The 23,154-nt window shown below is 34.2% G+C and overlaps 2 protein-coding genes across 16 annotated transcripts; one reads left to right on the forward strand and one right to left on the reverse strand.

The window, feature by feature from the left end:
* Positions 1-579: 579 nt before the first annotated feature.
* On the forward strand, positions 580-22,953 carry LOC126920540 (NGFI-A-binding protein homolog). Of its 13 annotated transcripts, none has more exons than XM_050731096.1 (11): positions 585-1,626; positions 16,077-16,178; positions 16,305-16,442; positions 16,668-16,978; positions 17,353-17,565; positions 17,632-17,882; positions 20,691-20,793; positions 21,825-21,895; positions 22,061-22,172; positions 22,253-22,296; positions 22,428-22,953. In XM_050731096.1, the coding sequence occupies exons 1-11, from the start codon at positions 1,314-1,316 to the stop codon at positions 22,429-22,431; spliced, it is 1,662 nt and encodes a 553-aa protein (XP_050587053.1). In that variant the 5' UTR covers positions 585-1,313; the 3' UTR covers positions 22,432-22,953. The 13 variants fall into 13 exon arrangements, 10 of the variants coding, with proteins under 10 accessions (XP_050587057.1, XP_050587058.1, XP_050587056.1 ...); XM_050731092.1 differs by having other exon boundaries at positions 594-1,626; positions 21,828-21,895; positions 22,240-22,296; XM_050731094.1 differs by having other exon boundaries at positions 594-1,626; positions 17,632-17,786; positions 21,828-21,895; positions 22,240-22,296.
* LOC126920546 (uncharacterized) lies at positions 18,003-20,864 on the reverse strand. Of its 3 annotated transcripts, none has more exons than XM_050731115.1 (4): positions 20,735-20,864; positions 19,829-20,472; positions 18,786-19,086; positions 18,003-18,605 (listed from the first exon to the last, which is right to left on the reverse strand). In XM_050731115.1, the coding sequence occupies exons 2-4, from the start codon at positions 19,986-19,988 to the stop codon at positions 18,584-18,586; spliced, it is 483 nt and encodes a 160-aa protein (XP_050587072.1). In that variant the 5' UTR covers positions 19,989-20,472; positions 20,735-20,864; the 3' UTR covers positions 18,003-18,583. The 3 variants fall into 3 exon arrangements, 1 of the variants encoding a protein (XP_050587072.1); XR_007711993.1 differs by adding an exon at positions 19,200-19,743 and having other exon boundaries at positions 18,008-19,086; XR_007711994.1 differs by having other exon boundaries at positions 18,008-18,998.
* Positions 22,954-23,154: the final 201 nt, after the last annotated feature.

The following is a 23,154-nucleotide window of genomic DNA, read 5'->3' on the forward strand; positions in this document are numbered from 1 at the left end:
GCTGGTTGTTATAAAAAAGAAGTAATTCAACAGTTTAAAATATTATGAAATGTCAAATTTTCAAAGTTTTACCTGTTGATATATCTTATTAAATTGTTATCTGACAACTTTCTTTATTATTATTTTCAGCAATAGCATTAGTTACTTGAACAAGTCAATATAATATTTTAACTTCAAATGAAAGAAATAATATACCTTTCAAACGCGCAAGAACTAATATTTCGCGCGTTATTCTTACTTATAATCATTCGCAAGTTTAATACTTTTACGAACTTTTAACTCTACTTGTCACATCCGATAGCCTGCAATTCATTGAACGAAACAGAACATTAAATTTAAGCGAAATATAAATCGGACGCTCAAAAATACAAGTGAATTTATTATTTACCTTAATGTGGGAATTGGGAAGCGGAAGAATTCGAGATTTACGTACTCTGGTTAACGCAGTGGTGTCCATCGTTTCTCATTGTCTCAAGATGGTGGGGGAATCGTTGAAGGAAGGGATAACCGCACGTGAATATGGCAATGGTGGGGGTAATATTGCACGTTGTGTAGTTGAGTAGAGGGGGCATAGCACAGACACGTAGTGGAATCACTCGATGGCCGGCAATGTGCACTGCGTCATCGTTCTAAGTGTCTCGCTGCTGCTTTTCGAAGTGTTAGCACGATCTCCTTTATTTTATTTGTTTCTCTCGGTTAACAATAATACTAATTCAAGAACACATACACGCACGTATTCGATAAGTTTAGACAATTGCATTAAAGAAAGACTATCGGTGCTTCTGAAGGAGATGAATATCTAATAAATAACCGTTCCATAGAAAGTTACTGTATTAGACTGATTTGCACGATTACACTCACACGCGTTCCAAGTGCCACCAATTTCATCGATGCTTATAAGAGTACAACTTATATTACTTCTTTTTCTTTTTTTTTACTTTTTAGATATTAAAAATGTTTTTCATGTTTAGTTGTTAATCTTTCTTTACACTTTTACCGGTATCTTCGTTATCTTAATCATTCGGTATCCTCGCTATTTTATTTAATCGTTCTATTACACTTTCACCGGTGTATCAGTCGATAATGTTAAAATATAATTATTCAACTTGTTCAAACAATTTTCACTAACGTTGTCTTATGACGTGTTCCTCGTGCTGGAGATGTAATGATAACATAAATGTATACATCTTTTGATACTTTCGAATGCGTTAAACATTGTTGCTCGAGTGCAGTGAGTGAGTATCGTGGGAGGTAACGCCTCGGTGCGATCCTCTTGGGGAGGAAAGAACGGAAAGTGGAGTTAACAGTTGAAAATGGAGAATCGTGTGCTTGGACCTACGCCGGAGGAGACGACAGCGGCGGTAACAACAAGCTGCGGTATTGGTACATCTTCTCCAGTGGCATCGGCGCCGACCAACACGGTTACTGGTGTCGGTGGTTCTGGTGCTCTGACTTCGGCCACTTGCACCATACAGAATCCCGTGGTCGTGGTGGCGAGCCCGCCAACTAAGCATCAGCAGCCTGCTGCCGTGCTGTCCACTATCCCTACTGTCCCTACTGTTCCATCCGTTTCCGGTGTCACCGCTGCTGTGCCCAAGATACTCAGCAGAAACATCAACGGCACGCGTAAGTTTCTAGCTATATTAAATTTATGGTTTTTATGTGTTTAAATGTCAAATGTTTCATAGTTTTTCAGAAATTATGATATTACATGCTTATGTACTTAAATAGATTTAGTGGTATGTGTTTAGGTTTTTATGCAAATATTGACAGAGGTTAATGTTCATTCTTAATTGTTTTTCTGTAAGGTTATCTTGCTTTCCTTCTGAAGCAGAAAAATGGTAGTAAATTTAAATTCTTGTTCATAACATGTTTGGACAAAATTGATGATTAAGAAAATAATCGCATCGGTTTCAATTAACTTCTGATGCCGTACTTTCTCTGTAATTTATGTCATAATTTAACCTTTTTTTAAATTCGAGTACCGAGATATTTCACAAATATTATTTTATTTATATTAATACACAGTTAGCCTAATCACTGTCGTAAATAGTATTCTTACAATATTATAGTGTTTGGTATCAATAGCTTGATATGCCTGAATGATTGCTTCGTAAATATTAATTATAAGTAGAAAATTTTTAAACATAATCTTAATATTTCTTTAAATACCAAAGCAAAGATTTTTTAAAAATTGGATCTTACTAATTTATCAAAGCAAATTGCATTAATTTATTCAAACATAACGCGTTAATGTGTTATTGTTAAATAAATGGCCGATAAATCATTGCACCTTTGAATCTTTATAATTCATGTAAATTTGACTTTTTCGTCATCGTTTAATAACAAAAATATTCATTAGTATTCATGCATTTTTATCTATTTCAATTTTTATTTCTCTTCTCCGTTTACTTATTTCTTTAAAAAAAACTTGTTATTCTTGAAGTAATGAATTTTTTAAAGGCATTAATTAATTAATAATTATTGATAAAAAAGGATAATTATTTCTTATTTCTTTGATAAAAATATTACACATGTAGGTACTTATATTAGTATCCCTCAAGTCATTATAATTAACTTCCCTAATACATACCAAGAGCAAACCTCATCATTCATATTACAGAATCTCTAAATTATCTCAGAAATTAATTTTGTATAATCTACTGCAACTCACCACAAAATACGATTATTATTAATTATAATTACGGATATTACAAAAACGAACGTCTATCGCCGTAATAACCCAACAGTATCTCGATCGTTACAATTATTTATCCCTTGCCTAACCTGATATTATATATCTCAATTTCCTCGCTGAAAAAGTTCCTTTTTACGATCTGTGAGATACACGTATACAAAGCGCAAAGATACACAGTTACGCGCATAGTGTATGTGCTTTGTCTACTCTGGGTAGGAAGAGGCATGACTCAGGAAGCGGACAAAAAGCGTCGCGCCGTGCAAAAAGACGCTTTTTCTTCCGCCATTGGTGAGCAACTATTGCGAGAACGGTTTTTGTCAGTTTCTTACAAGACGAAACAGCCAACGGAGGAGGATATAACAGTATAGAAGGCGATCGCGAGCGCTGAGTTGACCATTGCAGACTAAATGGTAAAAAAGCGCTGGTTTCGCGGTTTTGCCTGACGTTTCTCCGAAAGTTGAAATTGCGAGAGAGGATATCTCTCGAAGACGGCAGTTGGTCCACTGGCTGCAAATGGCTGCTCCTTCTTTTTCTACTCCCTTTCTCTTCCTCTTTTTCTTACCTTCCTCTGCCTTTTTCTCAATTTCTGTTTCTTTTGCTCCACTTTTTCCCTCCCTTATCTTGCCTTGTGTCGAAACATCGAAGAGAATTATTATACGAATCGAATCAGCCTTACGCATTAGAAATTGCTTAGTAATTCCTAAATATGAAATTAGAGGAGAAAGAATTGGTCCCTATTTGCGTCTGCGATGCTTGTATTTTGAAGAACTTCTAGTATTTCAATTAATGGAAAGATATGATTATTTGCATGAGGAAGTTTTAATTTTCATCTTTGAGAAATCTTCGAACTCCTCGAATTCTTATTCGATATATATAATAATGTGTGTAATATTCTACTAAATATTTGTATTCCCTCGTAATCACTATCTGATATTTCAAAAAGAATAATGCAAGAACAATTGCAAAGAGTAAGGTATAATGTAAATGTAATATTTTTTAATTATTTATGTGTCTTTAATTCTAGAACACTTGTTATTCTCATAAAGAGTAAAAAATCAGAATTAGCTAAAGCAGTGATCGAAAGGCATAAAGATTTTTGTACAAGAGAAGAACATTTAACTTTTTTTCTTATACTATACTATAATATGTAGTTAGGTTTTTGTTACAATAGTAATAGTAATAGTAATAGTAATATGAATCTTTTATTGTTTAAATTTTTTAATGAGACACTAATTTTTATAAATTTTAACTATTTTATTAATTAATTTTGTTAATTTTTGCTATTGATGTACAACACGTCCACATTTATTTTAATAATAAAGCACTATTGGAGGAGAGAAATACGCATTGTCCGCATAATAGTAATAGAACATTTAAACAGTAAATCTTCACATACTGGAGGTCCCACAGTACATACATACTTACCTTTTATCGCCGTACGAACGACTTATAATTCTCAAGAAATTGAAAGGCTAAGTCTGTCTTTTGTTTTTAGATTTAACTTAAGTTGTTTTTTATTTCTATATTTTTTTACTATTTAGTCTTCTGTCCTATCGAAGTAATGGCAGGAACGGAATGCTACGTTTTCGTGTTTTAATTTCAAACGAACTGAATGACCGTTTGCTTAGAATTAGCATGCCTGTCGCGGCCTATTCGAAACACCGGGATAATTTGGCGCGCTATAAATTTGAGGCCGAAATGCGTGTAAAAACAGCCACTTGCTCACTGCTCTGTCGCTATGCAACTTAACAAAAAATCTTCAACTTTTTGCGGCAAGTTTGCCGGATTCCCGCACTTACTTAGAACTTATCGAGCCAAGAATTTTTTTCAAATTAAACGTCTTTACGATAGCAGCCATAGCTCGCATTCCCAAACCTGTCCGTTTTCTTATTTTACGATTATCTCCTTTCTTTGTATCATAAACAAAACATATTTAATTTTATCCCTTTGATACCATATCGTGCATATATGTCCTTCAATTAACAATTGCGAAAATAAAATTTAATAATTTCTGATATCAGTCGTAAAAGAAATGTTCGATATTTTTTAATTGCACCTAACTGTTCCTTATTTAAGCAAGCAGATATAAATATTAATCGATGATTGAAAAATTAAGATCGATTAAGTAATTTTATTTTTGGGGTAATAATATTATTTTCGTAGAATTCCCAGTGTTGTAAAAGATGATTATTATTTTTAATTAATATTCATAATCGAAGATGAAAAGTTATACATACTTGCATTTATTACCTTCATTTCGTATTAAAATATTAAATTTCAAATTTGTGTTAGAAAATTAAAAGATTAAAATTCTCCATAAATAGGAATCATTAAAATGACACTTTCAATTCTATCTTCTAATTTTTTATTACCTTTCTTGTTTAAATTTTCACCAACACAATTTTCATTTTCAAAGGATTGCACAGAAAAAAGGGTTATGTTCTTTTATATCACCGTATCTTCACAAATCGCTCTAGTTCTCGTTCCGGTTTGTCGAATTAACCCGCATTCGAGTGCATCCACCCACGGATCGCACAATTTCTTGATCGTATTCAGATTACATTCAGGCATCTCTTTAACGTCGGGAACAGAGGTATGCACAGAAAACTCGTTCAGAAGACGTGCAGAGTACACAAACGGAATGAAAGAGCTCGTTAGAATAAGCAGCTGCGTATACGTTGCTAATATTTATATTGATCAGACATTTAAAATGCTAGAAACGAATTCCTATTATACCGAGTATGATATAAAATATATGAAACCTTTTTTCTTTAACAATACATTAATCAGTTTCCATATTGTAATTCACTATCTCTATAATACAGTCATTGACATATTTAGTTGAACACTTGATGAAATTAGTATCATATCTAGTTATATGGCGTACAAAATTTCCGTTCTTAAGTCGAACTTAATTCTTAAATGTTAATATGGGATTTTGAAATACTTAAGATGTTTTACAGATGGTATTCAAGTGCGGCACGCTCGGTAATTTTTAATTAGGTTGAATCTCAATTTTTGCCTAGAAAGATATACATTTACGTTTTACATTCGATTATACCTCAAAGCCTTGCTAGAAAGTTATTTTCATTTCACCATAGCAGTCAAGGATTAAGAAATATCCCTTTCTATCCAAAGACAATCAATCGCTTAGAAAACGGTTTGTCTATCGAAACTCATAAGCTATTCGGTCCTTCATAAGAACGAAGTACATATTCAGAATATTCCCACAAGGAAGAAATCCATCCGACCTTTATCTCGTTCGCGAATAAATTAACAGGCAAGAAATTCTTCAGTCTACCACCGTGAGGGGTACGCTTAAATCCCTCTTATTTTCTCTCGTACTCCTATTCCCATACTCTTTCATTTTTTTTCCCTTCTTGTTCTAAAAGATTTAATCCCGAAAAGCGATGCGCGGTCGCGCCCCTGCCTTACCTGTCGATCTAACACTCCCATGAAGAACCTAACTAGAATAAAATATATACAAATATACGTTGATCCTCCCGAGTGATACAACCGGACTCACTGGTCCAGCCCTCCGCCTCAAACATATGCATATCGCCACCCTTTCCATCAGTCCGACGGCATAAAAAAAAACTCGGAAGAAGCCTGACCCAGAAGAACGAAGCAGAAAACGAACGAAAAAAAACAAATAGCTCGGAAAGAATTCTTTGTCTCTTCCTCCTCTCTTCCATTGGAACCGTGTGCTCCCTCTTTCTTTCCCGTGGGTTCCTCGACGTTCTATCTGATCTCTTCTTTTCTCAGGCTGTTTTTGCTTCCACCACTTTTCCCTCCACCCTCAGCCCCGTTGGTACCCCCCTCCAACCCTATGATAGAGAAGTTTTTCTGCTACGTTTTTATCAGTCTTCAACCTTGCGATCCAAGGGAGAAGAAGAGCGGCTGGGTAGCGGGAAACGTACATATATGTATACGAACGCGTACACTTGGTTCGTTTGCTCGTCTTTCTTTTTGTTGGACGACGTGTTACGTTGCGGCTGGAATGTTGTTGAAGTTGGATGAACACGGGAAAACAGTAAAGTTGCTTTTTTTCTACTTTTTTAGTTGGTTCTTTTTTAGCGAGAGAAGTAACATTGTTATTGTTGTTATTATTACATCTTTTCGTATGTGTACGACTTTTTATGATTGTTAGAATAAATTATTTGATTACTTAAGTTAATTTACTTTATAGAAATACGATATAATATGTTTTACCACTTATTTTAGAAAAGTTACGACAATGGAATACAGATCAGAAGATTATGAAGGTCCTTTCACCATTTGTAGTAATTTTTTTACTTGATTTAGTCTGAGATAATATAAACATAATTTTAATTCAAACATTTGATATGATTTCAATTCAGCATACTCAAAGATAACGCAACTTAATGAAGTTAACTAAAATCGCACAATTTTTCATTACGATATAATCTCTATGATATCCTAATTTTTTATTGATAACATTAAATTGTCTAGCGAAAAATAATGTAAATGCGAGGTAAAAGAAAGACCAGAAGTTGAAATGTTGCGTGCGAAGGTTGTATGCATGTGACCAGAAAGTGGCGAACGCTCTCATTTAAAAAAAAATTAGCCCTTGATGTTTTGCTTATAACCCTTTGCCTCGTCTTCACTGGGCCTAAGAAAAAACTTACTAAAAAAATTCTATATTCACAGGATGCCCGTGGGAACGTTTCTTCCATGGTTTACGAGATTTAGACATTTTTTATATTATCTTTGAATAAATAGAAAGCGAATGTTCTAATTAAATTGACATTATTTTTTAATGTTTACATTCTTTTATATTTGAATTAAAGATTAATTTCATTGTTTCATTTATCTGCAGATTGGTCTTTTGATGATATATTAATATTATAATATTAGAAAATATTAACAATATCCATTGATTTAAAATATTTAATTATTACCCAAAAAATTTGGTTAGTCCAAATTAAATATTTTACTTATTTTCATAAAAATTTTCACAGACAATATCACAAGTATTAATGAGAAATGAAACAAATAATCCTTTGTCATTAATCAAACCCAATTATTTTTTATCCGTTTCTAGAAATATTGCATTTCCATAATTACAACTATTTCTAAACAGATTTTCATTTGATTCTTTTAAGTATATCTTTCCCATCCTTTAAAAACGCTTGCTAAACTCATTTATTCTCCTATTATTTTATTCACAAAAAAACATTCATACTTCTTTACTTATTAAGTTAAATAAATAGTTACGAATAATTATACTTTTATTGATTATAATATAATGAGTTTGTCGATCTGTTTAAAAAAGATTCCTGTCAATCTTTTTAAAATTAATTGCTTTGAATATTCTGAATATTTTGTCTATCCACGTGCAATAATTAGAACAAATTAGGTATAGATGCTCTTTATTATGTATTACTAAAACGTTCGATCAGTTGCATTCACAATGTCGATTCAGTTAGTTGGGTTGCATTCAGGTAGAAGGATATGGTGCAAAAACGATTATCATGCAAGTATATCGCTAAACTCATCGCTATTTGCGAAGGAATCCAGATTTATCCTGTTTATTCGGTGGAAGCCTGTCGCGCGACTTTTTATCCAATCTGTTTTCGCTACGTGGACGCCGATCTTTTTGGTCGACCTCCGAACTCTTTCATTTTGTTCACCGTGAGTTTCTGCATTTTATTTCTTGGTCGGGATTGTCTATTTTTGCACCATACTACGCGGCCGCGTCATCGTTTCTCCGAACAGAAACTTAGATTAAGTATCTTCTTTTCCGTTCCGGTTACTTTCTGCCAAGTCAAAGAAATGCATCAAACCAGAATTTTTCGAATCGTCAGATACAATTGTTATTTTATTCATTTCACTATCAAACGTCTGTTAAAAAACAGTTAATATTTGCGCGCATATGTACTTTTAGTATCCTTTTTAATTTTTAGTCATGATCACTACGCTAAATATATTCAAATAATCATAAATATATCAGAGATTCAATAGTGCTTATGAGAATAAATTAAGAATATTGTGAATGTAAATGCATAGATTAAAAAACAAATCGTATATTTATTAGACCAATATATTTATCGAATTTAGCTAATTTACATAGTATATTGAGTGTCTTTTAAGTATCGGGTACATTTACGAGCGATAAAGTTGTTCGACTGGATGAATCTTTAATTACCTATGTTGCAAGAAAAGAAAATAAATTTCGTGTTTATCGTATAAATTTTTTTGTAATAATTAGCTATCAATATATATGTTCTTAATAGCTGAGTACAGTTACTTTTATTAATACCAAAATCTTTCCTACAATATATGATGTTGAAGCTAAGTCCTTTAAAAACATATTCTACTAATTTACATTAATCATTTAACTTTTTGCATATTTCATTTTGAGTTTCTTTGCTTTTTTCAACATATACGATGAGAGCATACGTCACAGCTGTTTTTATAATTCGCTTTTTTCATATTTCCTTTCATTCCTTTTTACATTATTCAAACCTTGGTGAATGTTTATTTTTGGTTTTGATACATTTTTTCTGAAATATTAGCTCCTTCCAAATTCTACCGTGTACTAATATTATTAGATTATGAATAATAAACATTGATATTACAATAATTTTAACAATTTTTTATCTAACATTTAATAAAGTGATTCTGCAAATGATTCTGCAATATAATACAAAAACTTTATATTAAGTTATATTAGTTAATTAATAGTTAAAACTACATAACAGTTAACTTTATTATCAAATATATCTAATTTTATAGTATTACTGAATACCTCGAATATATTTACTTTAATATAATATATTTTTATAGTAAATGTATAAAAGTATACAAATTAATTTAAATACTTTGAACGCACCATGGAAGGGTTAATAATGTCAATGAAACACGTTAAATAGCATATCGTATTCGACAGCTTAACCGTTCCCAGCGACGGCGAGGAGATTTCATCCCGCTTCGTGCCGCCACCAAATAAAGATTACGTGTCGTGATGTTTTGCAATTTTAACGGACTGCCAGTTTTTTCTCGATGGCGCGGCATGCGGGCACAAAATCAGTCGACCATACTTTAAAATGCACCTAAGGGAGGGAGAGAAGCTTTAAACAGTAGGGGATGGAAAAGCGACGGAGGTTGGCCATTGCAAGAAGGATGGAATTCAGGCCCCACCCTGCGAGCTTAAAAACGATACTCAACCAATCAACTCAATTCGACCGAGATATTGCTACCCCCGAAAATACCGATTTACAATATGTTTTCTAATCCTGCCTCCTTCGACACACACGGTGCTCTACCCCTCATTTTTAAATGTCGCAGGGACCTTTCAATGCCTATGCTCGAAACTTCTGCTAATGAATGGGTTGAACGAATTATATAGGATAGAGTGCTCATTATATATGTTCAAGTTGGTGGATAAGTCATTGTTAGTTATTACCGCAACCAATAATCATAAAAATTTCGTTAAATTATTGGACAAGAGAGGAATATTTTTATAACTAATGTATTAGTCCAATCAACGGTCACAAGAACTTTTCCAATTGAAAACTAAACAACGTCAAAAATAAAAAATCCATATGTAACTTAACAACCGTTCGTTTCCCTCGTTAAAAGATCTTCTATATTCTATATGTCCTTCCCCTGGCATCATCTCCCTCTCTCTGGTTGCCTGATCGTTGACCAGCAAATTAGTTTTTTTCCTTCCTGCTCGTCGAAGGGGAGTTAACCATTGGTTGGCTGTAGGAGAGGGTAGGTAAAAAGTGGGGATAAGTAAAATAGTATCCTAGAAGAGAAGCTCGATGCCTGGTGCTCGTATGTATCGGGGGGAGGAGCTGAGAAGGGCAACTGTAGGGAACGAAAACGGTAAGGTAAAACTGGCAGATATAGCCCCAACGAAGATGAAGAAGAAGGAAGAATGAAGAAAGGGTGGTGCACGAAGACTAGCAGATTAGAAAGATAAAAAGAGGGGCTGTTCGGTGAGATAGAGATAGCCAAGAGGGATAACCAAGAAACCAAGGGGAGAGACTATGGAGAAGAAGAACAAGAAGAAGAAGAAGAACAGAGACAGGAGGAAAAGCTTTAGCACGAACTAGATAAAGTGAGAAGAGAAGAGTGAGAAAGGGACAGAAAGGTAAGGTAGGGGGATCGAAACGGCGACTCAGTCCATCTGTCCGGTGTTTTGTCCAAGCGGCGGCAGAGGCACTAGACAAAAACCCACCTAACCCTTCCTTGATTACAATGCCAGTAAAAAGCGAAATACTAACCGCTGCTGCTACTGCTGCTGCTGCTGCTGCCGCCGCGCCGCGCTGCCGCCGCCGCCACTGCTTCTTCCACTGGCATTGGTGTGGTGCCGCGCGAGAACGGCCGCTTCTAAGAAACTAGACTCGTTTTTGCGTAGCATCGGAAGAGCGTCCGCACCGTGAGCTATCGAACAAAGAAGCTATAGCACTCGTTCGCTCTCACCCTCGTCTCTCTTCTCTTTACCACGTCCAACCAAACGTCTTTTACCCTGGACCACCCCCCTCATCCGCTGATGGCTGCTTCTAACCCGCTTCTACCTCTTTCTTTGCCTAGCCCCTCCTAGTTTCTCTTCTTCTTTCTCTTCTTCTTTTTCTTTTTCTTCGGTTGCTTCTCTTCCTCGTTCATCTTTTGTGCGTAGAGCTCGACCAAGCAAAAGTGAAGTTTTTGGGATGGCGTTTAGATCAAAAAATGGAAGATCTCAACTGTCGGTTAGTTCATCGTTATGTGAGATCATTGGCATCATTTGTAATCGTAATTAATTAGAAGGAATAATCAATGACGGGAAGTAATGGAAAGCATCTAAAAACTTTAGTCGATTTATAGAAACAACATATGACAAGAATATAGATTAATGACATATTAATAATCAAAAACGGTACATGTCACCCTATCAACGCATAGAGCTTACAAATTTATATTGATTATTTAAGCACTTATCACATTTATATTAAGATCAAATATTTTATCTAACCTAGTCTAGAGATGGTAGAGATGGTAGAATGCTAGGATAATGAATTTCACAAATAATAAAGCCTAGTTTAGATATTGTAGAATTCTAGGATAAAGAACTTTGCAAATAATAATACTATTCCATAACATTTGACACTTACAGATAACCAATTTTGTTATTCCAGATTAATTTTTAAAAGTCAATTTTATCATGTTACAATGCTTTACGATATAATGATGTATGTACGATATAATAGAATAATGGGGCATGCACGTCAAGAATCTCACCTCTGTTCGCTCAAACTGTATGTTCCATCCAAGGGCTATTTTCTTAATCCCTCCCCATTCCTCAGTATCATCATGTTTCTCCGTCTCCTGCGAGTCCTTATCCATTACATTAGAGAATTTATCGATTCTTCTTGAAGCGTTTGATGGTGCTCCCAGAGGAAATCTCGTCGCTTCTTCCTCTTTTCCACGTCACACACTTTTGCAATGGCCACACCGATCGATGAAGACTTTCGAGATTGTCTTCTGATCTCTCTTGAATATACAATATAAAGGAATGGGTTTTGTTATTGATTCGATTGTGCAAAGAGATTAGAAAAAGAGAAAATCAACGAGAGTTGTTTTAAGATGGCGTAGGTTGATCTATCTGGATTTATGTATCTATTCATTTGCTCATCTATTTATCGAAGTAAGAACTAATTTTAAAAAATTGATACGAGTAACAAACTCTTTAATCTCAAATTAATATGAACTCGCTAAAAGTTTATAGCTTCAGAACAAGTGACATAATGACAGTACGCGTGTATTTATAAATGGGCTGCGAGTTTTCATGTGCTTATAGGAAATTTGACAACACAAAAACAAATATAACATATCCAAAATACGATATTTATATAGCAAGTAAAAAAATCTTTGTATAACTTCTCTTTCTTTAGCTATGTTCGTAAAAATTTGAATCTGCATAAATATCCGCAGTCTATTGATAATCTTTTCTTAAATATTCCTAATATCTTTAATATCATATTTCGACTTCGAAGCACTCCAATAGTGAATCGAATTTAATTACGATTCCTAGGTGAATTCTAATGATAAACTAGCAGGAACAATAAAAAGGGAAACAAAGGAACAGAAAAAGAAGAAACGACGAAGCGAATCCTAAAGATAGCAGAACAACACAGTGTGATCCACGAATTGTTGGCTGAAAAGCAACGAAACGATGGTGAACAGTGGGCATAAAGAAGAAAAGTCGGTGGTGGCGAAGAGACAACAAGCACGCATCGTTCCCAGGGAGGCTGAGGAGGCCACGGTAGGATCAGGTTTTTCTTAGCGCGTCCCTGGTGCGCAGTATTGGATGCTATGCCGTGACGACTCTGCCTCCGACTCGCGTACGTGTTCCTACCGACAAAAACGATTATCCTGTGCCAAAAAAGTTGTTATGTAAATGCACTGCCAGTCCTAGACTGTCGGTCAGAGGTATAGCTACTCTACTTGATCGAGGTGAGAGGATCCTAGATAGAGGAACCATACCACTGCCTGATTACAATGAGAATGACCTGGGTCGAAAATCAAAGGAAATTGAATTTTTTACCTGTTTCATCTTATATTGATTTACGTTACGATGCTATGGGAAGATTTGTGAGGCGTCATGACAATGTGGAAAAAATATTCTTTGATAAATGTAGTTACGGACATCGAAATCTGTCAAAGAAGAAGATTACTTCTTTTTTTTTTATATTAGCGAATTAATAACGAAATAGGATTTGTGTATTATAGAAGAGGACTAGTGAAATAGGATAGACAAGTAAACATTTCAAAAATCTGGGGATGGGTGACCAGTACTTGTCCCTTCAAGGTAATGTTATCTATTTTTCCAAAAAATGTCATATAGGAAGATAAAATAGCAATTCATGAATTAATGCTAGATAATTAATATCGACCCAATTATTTATTTTCAAATCATTGATTTTTTTATTTAACTTGCCCCGATAAATTAAAGTTATGAAACATGTATATTTTCTGGGTACTTCTTAATAAAAGAAGCTGAAAAGGAACGAAGAGAAACGGGAGTTACCATCAGAAGCTTTATGGTTTTCTGTATTTGTTCGATTTTTTAAAGAATAACTCGATACTTTATGGACAGTAAATCATATATGAATTACTCTCATTGATGGGCATTATTGTTTGATTTCTGTGTAATCAAGGGACTCATGAATATTTGAACGAACCCAACTGCAAAAATCGCTCATGTTTAATTAACGAATGACCATAAAACACTTGAAACTGTAAAGCACGTCTGACCATTTATTTTGTACGAAAGTTATCGGTATCTTGTTATAATTGTACTTGTCGAAGAAGTTAATTACAAAGAAGATTGTAAGTGGACGTTTAACAATATGGATTCAGGCAGAACGTTGGAATGCTAAAAACTAAAGGCAAGCAGTGGTTAAAATTACATGAACGATGAAAAAGTTAATGAAAACTTAAAGGAAATCTGAATTAATATATAATAAACAGACAGTACGATGACGTTTTATATTCTGAGATATCTTATAATTCTATAATTAGATTTTAACGATAAGTTTTTAGTTTTATACCATTTTAATGTAAATATTGCTTATATTTCTAGTTTCGTTCTCGATTCTCAGTCAAACAAGTTTCCATAACAACCGACTTCTTTCTCTTATATAAATTTAAGATTCCAAAGAAAGTAAATGATCTCAATTAAACATGTTAAAGACACCAAACTGTTGAAACTTCTACATCACCTTATGAAACCTTATTCGACTTATATATGAAAATATAATGATATGTAGAAAGGATTCGGAGTTTTAGAAAGAATAAAAAAATTTACATTATTTCAAAGTAAACTCTCGAAACATATTCTTTTGCGCCGATTGCAATAATAATTAACAAAATTTCCCAGATTGCATCATATTCGGAACTATGACAATTGGAAAATTAAGCATAGCTCTAAATTGTAGATATGCATTTATCTATACCGATATTGAAATAAATGAACTTTTACCGTATGATTTACTACCACCGCACGTTACGCAGATCGTTTTGTAAGTGAGCACATCGAAGAACGTAAGAGGGCGCGCGGGGGGAGTGAGAAATCGGCGCCTCATTAGAAAGATCCACATATCCCTTTGGTGGGTTCAGCCGAGGCTGCAGGGGCCAACGTCAGAAAAATCTCGCGGAACGAGTCACCCCGCTGCTGTCAGGGACTTACTCGTATCTCGGTCGGTGTATATAAGCGTGAGACCGGGCCTTAGGTTCGTAATAAGACCTGACGGCCAGGTTTTTCAGGGCCCGGCTCTACCGTATTGCTCCGTATCTCCTTCTGCATTTCTTCTCTTCTTCTAGCTTCCTGTCGCTCTCTTTTTTTTCTCTCCCTCTCTCCATTGCCCTCTCTCTTCTCATCCCTTAAATATCTCCCTTTTCTCTCCCCCTCCTCCTCCTCTTTCTCCTCCTCCTCTTTCTCCTCCTCCTCTTTCTCCTCCTCCTCCTCCTCCTCCTCCTCCTCCTCCTCCTCATTCTACCTCTCGTACTCGGTTCATCTTCCGTTTCATCTTTCTTCCCTTTGTTTTAATTTCTATCCTTTCCTCTTCGTCGCACCCAGACCACAGGTTTTCTTTCTGGAGGGACACACCACTCTTTCTCTCTCCTGTTCCCCTCCCTTCCCTCTTTCAAGAGCGGCGTCCGATGCCATGCCAGCGGTACCGGTATTAATTTATACGCTGTACGTGTGTGCACGCCGCTTTTTCTCGCAGTTCCTCGAAATTTGCAAGAAACTAGTCGGACACCCTGGCGGCTCGACCGTCTGCCGCATACTGTCCGAGGCGAGCTCTCCTCCGCAAAGGTGAGCTCAGCTCGCCGAACCGGACTCACCAACCAAATGATCGATCAGTCGACCAACAATTCACCCCTCTAATATATCCAGATACAGGGAAATTATTTTTCGACGGATCATCAGGCATCCAATTGAAAGAATATGAATTATGCCGAATATTTTTTGTAGACTTCACGGAGAATATTCTTAATATTCTTTCCATTGTATATTACTGTTTTTCTTCTATTATTTATGATAACATTAAAGGCTTGTATGGATCATCGGCGATAGGAAAGAATGAAAAATTATTGATTCAACTATAGCATAGAACTATCAAGATTGAAGATTTCAGGTGTAAGCTATGTCCTTTTAGATGACCAAATTTAAAACTTGTCTTATTTATAAATTCTAATAATCTTAGCCATTCTAAAGATACTTTGAATCACAGATGAGATGGTTTAATGATTTATTAGATTATTATTAGAATTGTATCGTTCAATATTATAAATAATCAGAATTATGTCAATTTTACTCGAGTCAAACGTTTCCTTTTAATGAATTTTTACGTGAATCATTTAGTGGTGCAGACGTCCGTACCTCAAAATGAAGCGGAACTACAACTGTACAGAGTGATGCAACGTGCGTCTCTATTGAGCTACTACGACACGCTTTTAGAAATGGGTAAAGAAATTCTTTTTTAAATATCTAGTTCCTTTTCGATAACTTATAAATGATGGATAAATAGTGGAAACCTTCTAAAATAATTCGTATTAAAGAGATCGAACCATTTCTTACAAACTATTCTAGGTGGTGACGACGTACAACAATTATGCGATGCTGGAGAAGAGGAATTTCTGGAAATTATGGCGCTCGTTGGTATGGCAAGCAAACCTCTCCATGTTAGAAGACTTCAAAAAGCTCTTCAGGAATGGCTCACAAATCCTTGTAAAGTACCTTAATATCAAATAATTTCGTACATTTGACTAAATCATTTTATCAAACAATTATACAAAATATTTGAAAATGATAAAATTACAAAAATAAGGACGTATGTATAAAAAGAAACCATAAAAATAAAAATATATTACATTCTGCAAAACATAGATATTATTAATGTTACGGTAAATCAGAAACTTTAATAATTAATCCACAATCAAAATTCTGTTATAGCACTTTTCCAAACACCAGTTGTACCGACAACGGCTACGTGTAAAGCTCCTGCTGGCATAGGATTTCCGTGCGTGAGTCCTAGGCCGCAAGTACAAAATCTTCAAGGTTTTACAACGACTTCGCAAACAGCAACTCCTACTCCATATGTTTCGTCGCACGTATCTCTAACACCATTACCATGTAGAAGTACTAGCCCTATTGTATCCGTTACAAGTGTAACAGCACCAGTGGCCTCAACAACATTTCGACAAAGTCCAAGTCCCAATACACCTCTGCCTTATACTACTTCTCACAGTCCTGGTATATTACAGGTATAATTCAAATAAAAAAAATGTTGCTACTCTTATTCCAGTTTTATGAGCAATAGATGTAGCATATATTAAAGATATATTTTGTTCTTAATACTTAATTATTTAAATATTTGATTGCTTCAATTTAGACATAAAATACTATAATATACAAATTTGTATCGATGTATAATGAATTGGATCGGATTTAGTCTTCTCTGGGCGTTTGAAATCTGTATATTTAAAACTTTATCATTATAAGACACAACAAAACCAATTATATCACATTTTTCAGACAAAAGACATGCATATTTCTCCATACTCGATTGGTCAATAACATTTTAATAACTTTTGCATCCTGTGTAAATGAGTTATTGGAGAAATACGATTACTTTCAGGTAGGGACATGTGAGTCATCCTGTGGTAGTGGTACAACACCAAGTCCTAGTGGCGGTGGTGGTGCACCTGCGAGTCCAACGCAACCTACTCCAACTCTTTTGCAATCTCAAATACAAAGACTTGCAGAGGCAGCTGAAAGACTTGCCGCTACTATTCGACCCGTTGATCCAAAACCTCATAATGTTAAGAAAAAAATTTGCAAAAATTTAGAAGTAAATATCACTTTTTGTACATGCTTAAAATGATCCATAAATTTTATGTAATCGTATTATTTGTAGATGGTAATGGCTATGCCTGATAGTGATCCACGTAGAATGGAAGAAATTCGGAAATATGCAGCAATTTACGGAAGGTTTGACTGTAAGAGGAAACCGGAGAAACCATTGACATTGCACGAAGTGTCAGTAAATGAGGCTGCTGCACAAATTTGCAGGTTCGTACCTGCCCTTCTTACTAGAAGAGATGAACTTTTTCCTTTGGCCCGACGCGTTGTGAGAGATTCTGGGTATCATTATTCAAAAAATCATTAGTAAGTATCTTTAGTTTCTATAAAAATATTATTAACTCTATTACAAGTATTTAGAATGAAAATATTGAAGATTAATGTAGGTAATAGAATTACAAGAGGCAATAGGTAATAGAACTATAAGTATCGTGAATTTTCTTAGAAAAAGATTGTCCTTTTTTTGTTAATTTCTTCGAATATACACATATACATATAAAGTTTATCTTCCTAAAACCATAATTCTAGTTACAGATCCTTTCTATATTAATTTAAAAGGTATAAATATACAGGGTGTTCGGCTACTATTTCTATATAATTTAAGGAGTGATTTTTAACGCCGAAATAAGACGAAAAGCAAGAATACAAAAATTGCATTTTCGGTTTTAATTTTTAGTTATTGACAATCAAAAATCGGACAAAATATCCCTGCACACGTGCAAACTTTCTTACATGAACGAAAGGAGGTCAACCTAAGCAACCTCAACAGTGATCCTCAATTCGGTCGACATATGAGCGACAGTTTACCTCCTATAAGATAACCGTGGTATTCGGAGACGTAAACAACCTCGCGCGACGTTTCGCAAAAGAAATGGTAGATTAAACATTAAACCTGCTTACTCGTGGAAATCCATAAGAGTATATCAAAAGCCACCCTATGAAATTTCCGAGTAGAGGAGATTAATGTTTCCTCTAATCCTTTGCCTCTGCGAGTGTCCACAGCAAAATCACACACGCACCGCGATTGTCCTATAACCAGAAATGTTCGTTACGCATATTTGTGATTGCATATTTGTTAAACTTTGCCTCATCAGTAAATAATATTCTGGCGGAGAAATTGAGATCGCGTTGGACTCCTACTCATTCATTCTTAGCTGTTGAACTTTCTGGATACTATACGGGTATAGATTTTCTCCCTTCAATACTGACCATACGGTGCTGTTGCTGGCACCTTTTTCAGCAGTAATAGTCCTCGTACTCAAATTGGGATTTTGTTGAATACGGTGCAGTGTTCTATCTCCCAGGTCCGTGTCGTCGTATTGAATTCGTATGCCAGATAAGACAGGTTTTAATGTGCCCATAGTCGTATTATCCCATAGTCGTTGAGCTATATCACAAAATGTTTGTGCGCCGAGTATAGTCCTGTTGGGATATTTTTCAACGTATAAACGTCGCACTTTTGCATTATTCCCGTCCGCCGCAACGTAGCAAAAGTATATATGCGAAAGTTCTGAAAATGTATACATTCTATAATAAATGTGGCTACAATATAAAGACTGCTACACTGCATACAACACTTTCAAATATTATTTTGACATTTTGTGATGAAAAATGAATATTTACCGAAAAACTTATAGTCGGTTTTTCAACACTTGTCAATGTTAAATTAATATTTTATATTATTCCATGAATATAGTCACAATGTTTGCTTCAAAATAAATAATAAATGCGATAGTTATGCTTCTTTTCTATACTAGAGCTTTCTTAGAGCATTCTTCTAACTTTTTTCTTTCCATGTTTAAAACACGTTATGGTCATAAAAACTGAAGACAATAAGGCTTGAAGAATTGAGATATTTCCGAAACCCATTTGATAAACAGAAAGTCCACTTTTTCAATGAGCATATCTAATAAATCTCTAGCTATATAAAGTTTGAAGATTGTGTAAAATAGGTTTTTTTAAACACTTTTGATATACAGCCTCTTCGCTTCCTCAATATCGTACCCTTGCTTTCAAAAAGAACTTCTTAAATATCATAACTGTTCTTGAATAATTCCGAGTTGTACAAAGAAAATGAAATCATCGGTAATGAGTACCGTAAATTTTTCTTTCTGAATGAACTCTCCATCATTACACTACCATGTTTTAGCTATTTTGAAGCAAGAAACTAGAACAGTTTTGGAAGAACAAAATCATTCCCACATTCGAAGGGGAACTTTTAAAGAACTGAAAATATTAAGTTAGAGTCTTACTTGAATGTATTGTATATTCAGTGCGCGTAGTGCGTGTACTGCAAGAGCACTTGACCAGTTGTTTTGGAAACAGGATGGTAGATCGGTTGAAGAAGACCTGTGTTTTGGTCTGCTCAGTTACCAGATTTAAATCCTCTCGATTTTTACTACTGAGACACATGAAAACACAATACAGCAAAATTTTAAGAGAAGAGTCAGGATCTGTTTACAAGAAAACGAGGGACATAACGAACATCTATTGTAATTTGTTGTATTTTTTGTGGACACTCGCGGCTGGGAAAATCGCGATGCATGTGTGATTTTGCTGTGGACACTCGCGGAAGTAAAGGATTAGAGGAAACATTAATACTCTCCATTCAGAAATTTCATAGTGCGGTTTTCGATATGTTCTTGTGGATTTCCACGAGTAAGCAGGTTGAATGTTCAAACTGCCACTTCTTTTGCGAAGCGTCGCGCGGGTTTGTTTACGTCTCCGAATACCATAGTTTTCTTCTCTACGACTCATACTAGGTGAGCTGCAGCTCATATGTCGATCGAATTGAGAATCTCTGTGTGCTCCGCTGCTTAGGCTGACCTCCTTTCGTTCATGTAAGGAAGTTTGCTCGCGTGCAGGGATATTTTGGCCGACTTTTTATTGTCAATAGCTAAAAAATCAAACCAAAAAAGCAATTTTTTTATTCTTGATCTTCGTCTCATTTCAACGTCAAGAATCACTCCTTAAATTATATAGAAACAGTAACAGAACACCCTGTATATACATAGGGATGACTTTTAAGTTACACAGTGTTATAGAAGGTTAGCCAAATCTACATATAGTTTTTAAGCCAATTAAAGTATAATATTCATAATTAAAATGCTTTAGCTTATCCGTGTCAAGGCCACGTGAAAATGGCGAAGAAAACGAACCTGATCGTACAAAACGACAAAAGCTCGAGCTTGAGGGTGAGAATGAAGATGCGACGCAGGTTAGCTCACCTCGACCATAATAATAAGCCATGTACATACAGATTCCAGTTCAGAATCATTATAAACTTGGGACAAAGTCACGGATTTTAATATAAATTGAATACGACATATCTTATGTGATACATCAATTATATGGTATAATTATAAAAATTAGATACCAAGAAATTTTCATTATATTTAAAATTACACTAAACAAACGTTTTATTAAAGAATTTAATCAACTTAATATAAGAAAAATTATGAAATAATTTCCTTGGTAACGTGCATAATATTAATTATTAGATAAGTTGAATCAATTTATAATTTTTATGATCAGTAATTAAAGAAATTACTAAGTAATGGTTATACAAAAATAAAATCGACAATTTTTTTAAATATTACAAAATATCGCATACATAGCCTAAAAAAAAAAGTTACAAAATCCTTGATGGAATTCCATAGTTATGATTTGATCTGGAATCGTTGGCATATTAATGAGCTGCTGCACTCGCATGAGCGCTAACAACTAACTATGCACCCAGCACGTAAACAATTGCAACACGTAAACTACCACTACGTTGATATACGCGCGAAGCACAAGCAGAAAAGGTCAAGTATAGCTTTTGCATAACATGCATGGCTTTTGTACTAAATGTTTGTATACTTATGTTTGTTAATTAACAAGTATTTAAAAAACGTTAAATATTTTGTAAATGTACATACATATAAAAAGATTCTTCTCAGAAACTGTTTTTCCTTAAGTAGAAGGTGCTTTTTTTTTTAATAAGAATTTTTTTTAATTTATGGATTAACATATTAAAAATTAAATTACTATCTAAAACACAATTAATTCATACAATATTTTCTTCCACACTTGTTAGGACTCTATGCTTTGTTCCTGGTGTCCTTACGAGTTGTGTATGCCTGTTATATTAGTTATATCGAGTAATTGTTATTAACTATAGTAATAATAATAATTAGCTTTTTTCTGGCTTTCATTTCCTATGCTATATTTGTCACTTCTACTGTCTGTAGCAGTTCACTGTTCTAGGAGGAGTTGGATCTACGTTGCCCTGAAATGGATGTAGGTAACTCAACAATTAGAAGACACAGATCTTCAAGGTGATTACTTTGAGCTCAAATGGATTATTAAGTAGATAATACGCTATAAAATACTTTATATAGATTGCAATCTTGAATATCACATATATATTTTATTGACTTTTAATTGCAAAGAAATTAATTTTGCAAGTATATATTGATGTTCAGACATTTGCATTGTTTTAGTCCAGTTTGGAGGAAGAAGAATAACAATGGTATGTTCAGTGCGAGTATCGAGGAGATTAGCGACTCTGACAGTCAACTTTCATTTTCAAATGAAGAGTCTTCATCGATACACGTAAGCAAATGAATTGCGAATGTATGTGTACTAATTATTTCAAGTTGACAAATGGTCCTATTTACAGGACACTAATGAAGTTGAAGCAGATAATACAGATAAGGAAAGTGATTTCAATCTTAAGGTAGTAAATTTTATTTAAATTGATATACGTATTATTTACTAATTTCTGAAGAAACATATATATAATGATATCAAGTTAAATAAATAATAAGTAGTAAATGCTAATTTGGCTTTCAATTTGATCAAATATAGGTAATAGCTTCACGGGGAGATAATATAATTGCTGTGGCAAATCCTGCATTAATGGAATGTAATCATCCTATAAAAGAAGAACCAACAGATGAAAAACCAACGCTGTGATATTGTTAAAAAATTGTATTATCATAGTTGTCTCGTTCTTAGAAACATGTTTCAGCCTGTATTAGAATTAGTATTATTATATATATTTGACCACTGTCGTGTTATTTCCTATAATATAATTTTTATGTTGGTTGTTGCTGCACAAGTAAAATTTTTGCATTAAAAACTATTTTAAAATCAGAATTAACAGATGTTACAATGGGTTTCATAAAACCAACACAAGTATGTTAAAAAATACGACGCTGGTCATTATTTGATTTTAATAAATTCTTCGTACTTATTTTAAGCTACAAAAACATTTTTAGATGTTGTATATACTATTAATTTCCTTAAATCAAAAGCGTGTGTTGACTGAAATATAATTGCGTATTGTATAACACTAAAATTTGTAAATATACAATGAACCTTTTTTATTCAATGTATTGTATTTTTAAAGCAATCTATACATTATCATATGATTTATGTAAGTTAATAAATACGTATGAAAGTAGTTACTTTGTATTATTGTAAATTTCCAAAAATATATAGCTTTCGAATTCTATATTCTTGAGCATCTTCATATTTGTCACTGTTACGAATGATATATCCATTCCTCAGTATAGAATACTAGAATACTGTA

Source organism: Bombus affinis, chromosome 9, assembly GCF_024516045.1.
Source record: "Bombus affinis isolate iyBomAffi1 chromosome 9, iyBomAffi1.2, whole genome shotgun sequence".
NCBI classification, from domain to species: domain Eukaryota; kingdom Metazoa; phylum Arthropoda; class Insecta; order Hymenoptera; family Apidae; genus Bombus; species Bombus affinis.

What these genes read in the sequence shown, in the direction of transcription:
- LOC126920540 (XM_050731091.1), top strand. Translation starts at nt 1,314, where the DNA reads ATGGAGAATCGTGTGCTTGGACCTACGCCGGAGGAGACGACAGCGGCG. An exon ending in AGAAGACACAGATCTTCAAG is followed by an intron (nt 21,896 to 22,060) that starts GTGATTACTTTG and finishes GCATTGTTTTAG; the next exon opens with TCCAGTTTGGAGGAAGAAGA. An exon ending in AAGAGTCTTCATCGATACAC is followed by an intron (nt 22,173 to 22,239) that starts GTAAGCAAATGA and finishes TCCTATTTACAG; the next exon opens with GACACTAATGAAGTTGAAGC.
- LOC126920546 (XM_050731115.1), bottom strand. Translation starts at nt 19,988, where the DNA reads ATGTGTCTCAGTAGTAAAAATCGAGAGGATTTAAATCTGGTAACTGAG. An exon ending in TGAATATACAATACATTCAA is followed by an intron (nt 19,087 to 19,828) that starts GTAAGACTCTAA and finishes ATACATTTTCAG; the next exon opens with AACTTTCGCATATATACTTT. An exon ending in GCCAGCAACAGCACCGTATG is followed by an intron (nt 18,606 to 18,785) that starts GTCAGTATTGAA and finishes TTCTGGTTATAG; the next exon opens with GACAATCGCGGTGCGTGTGT.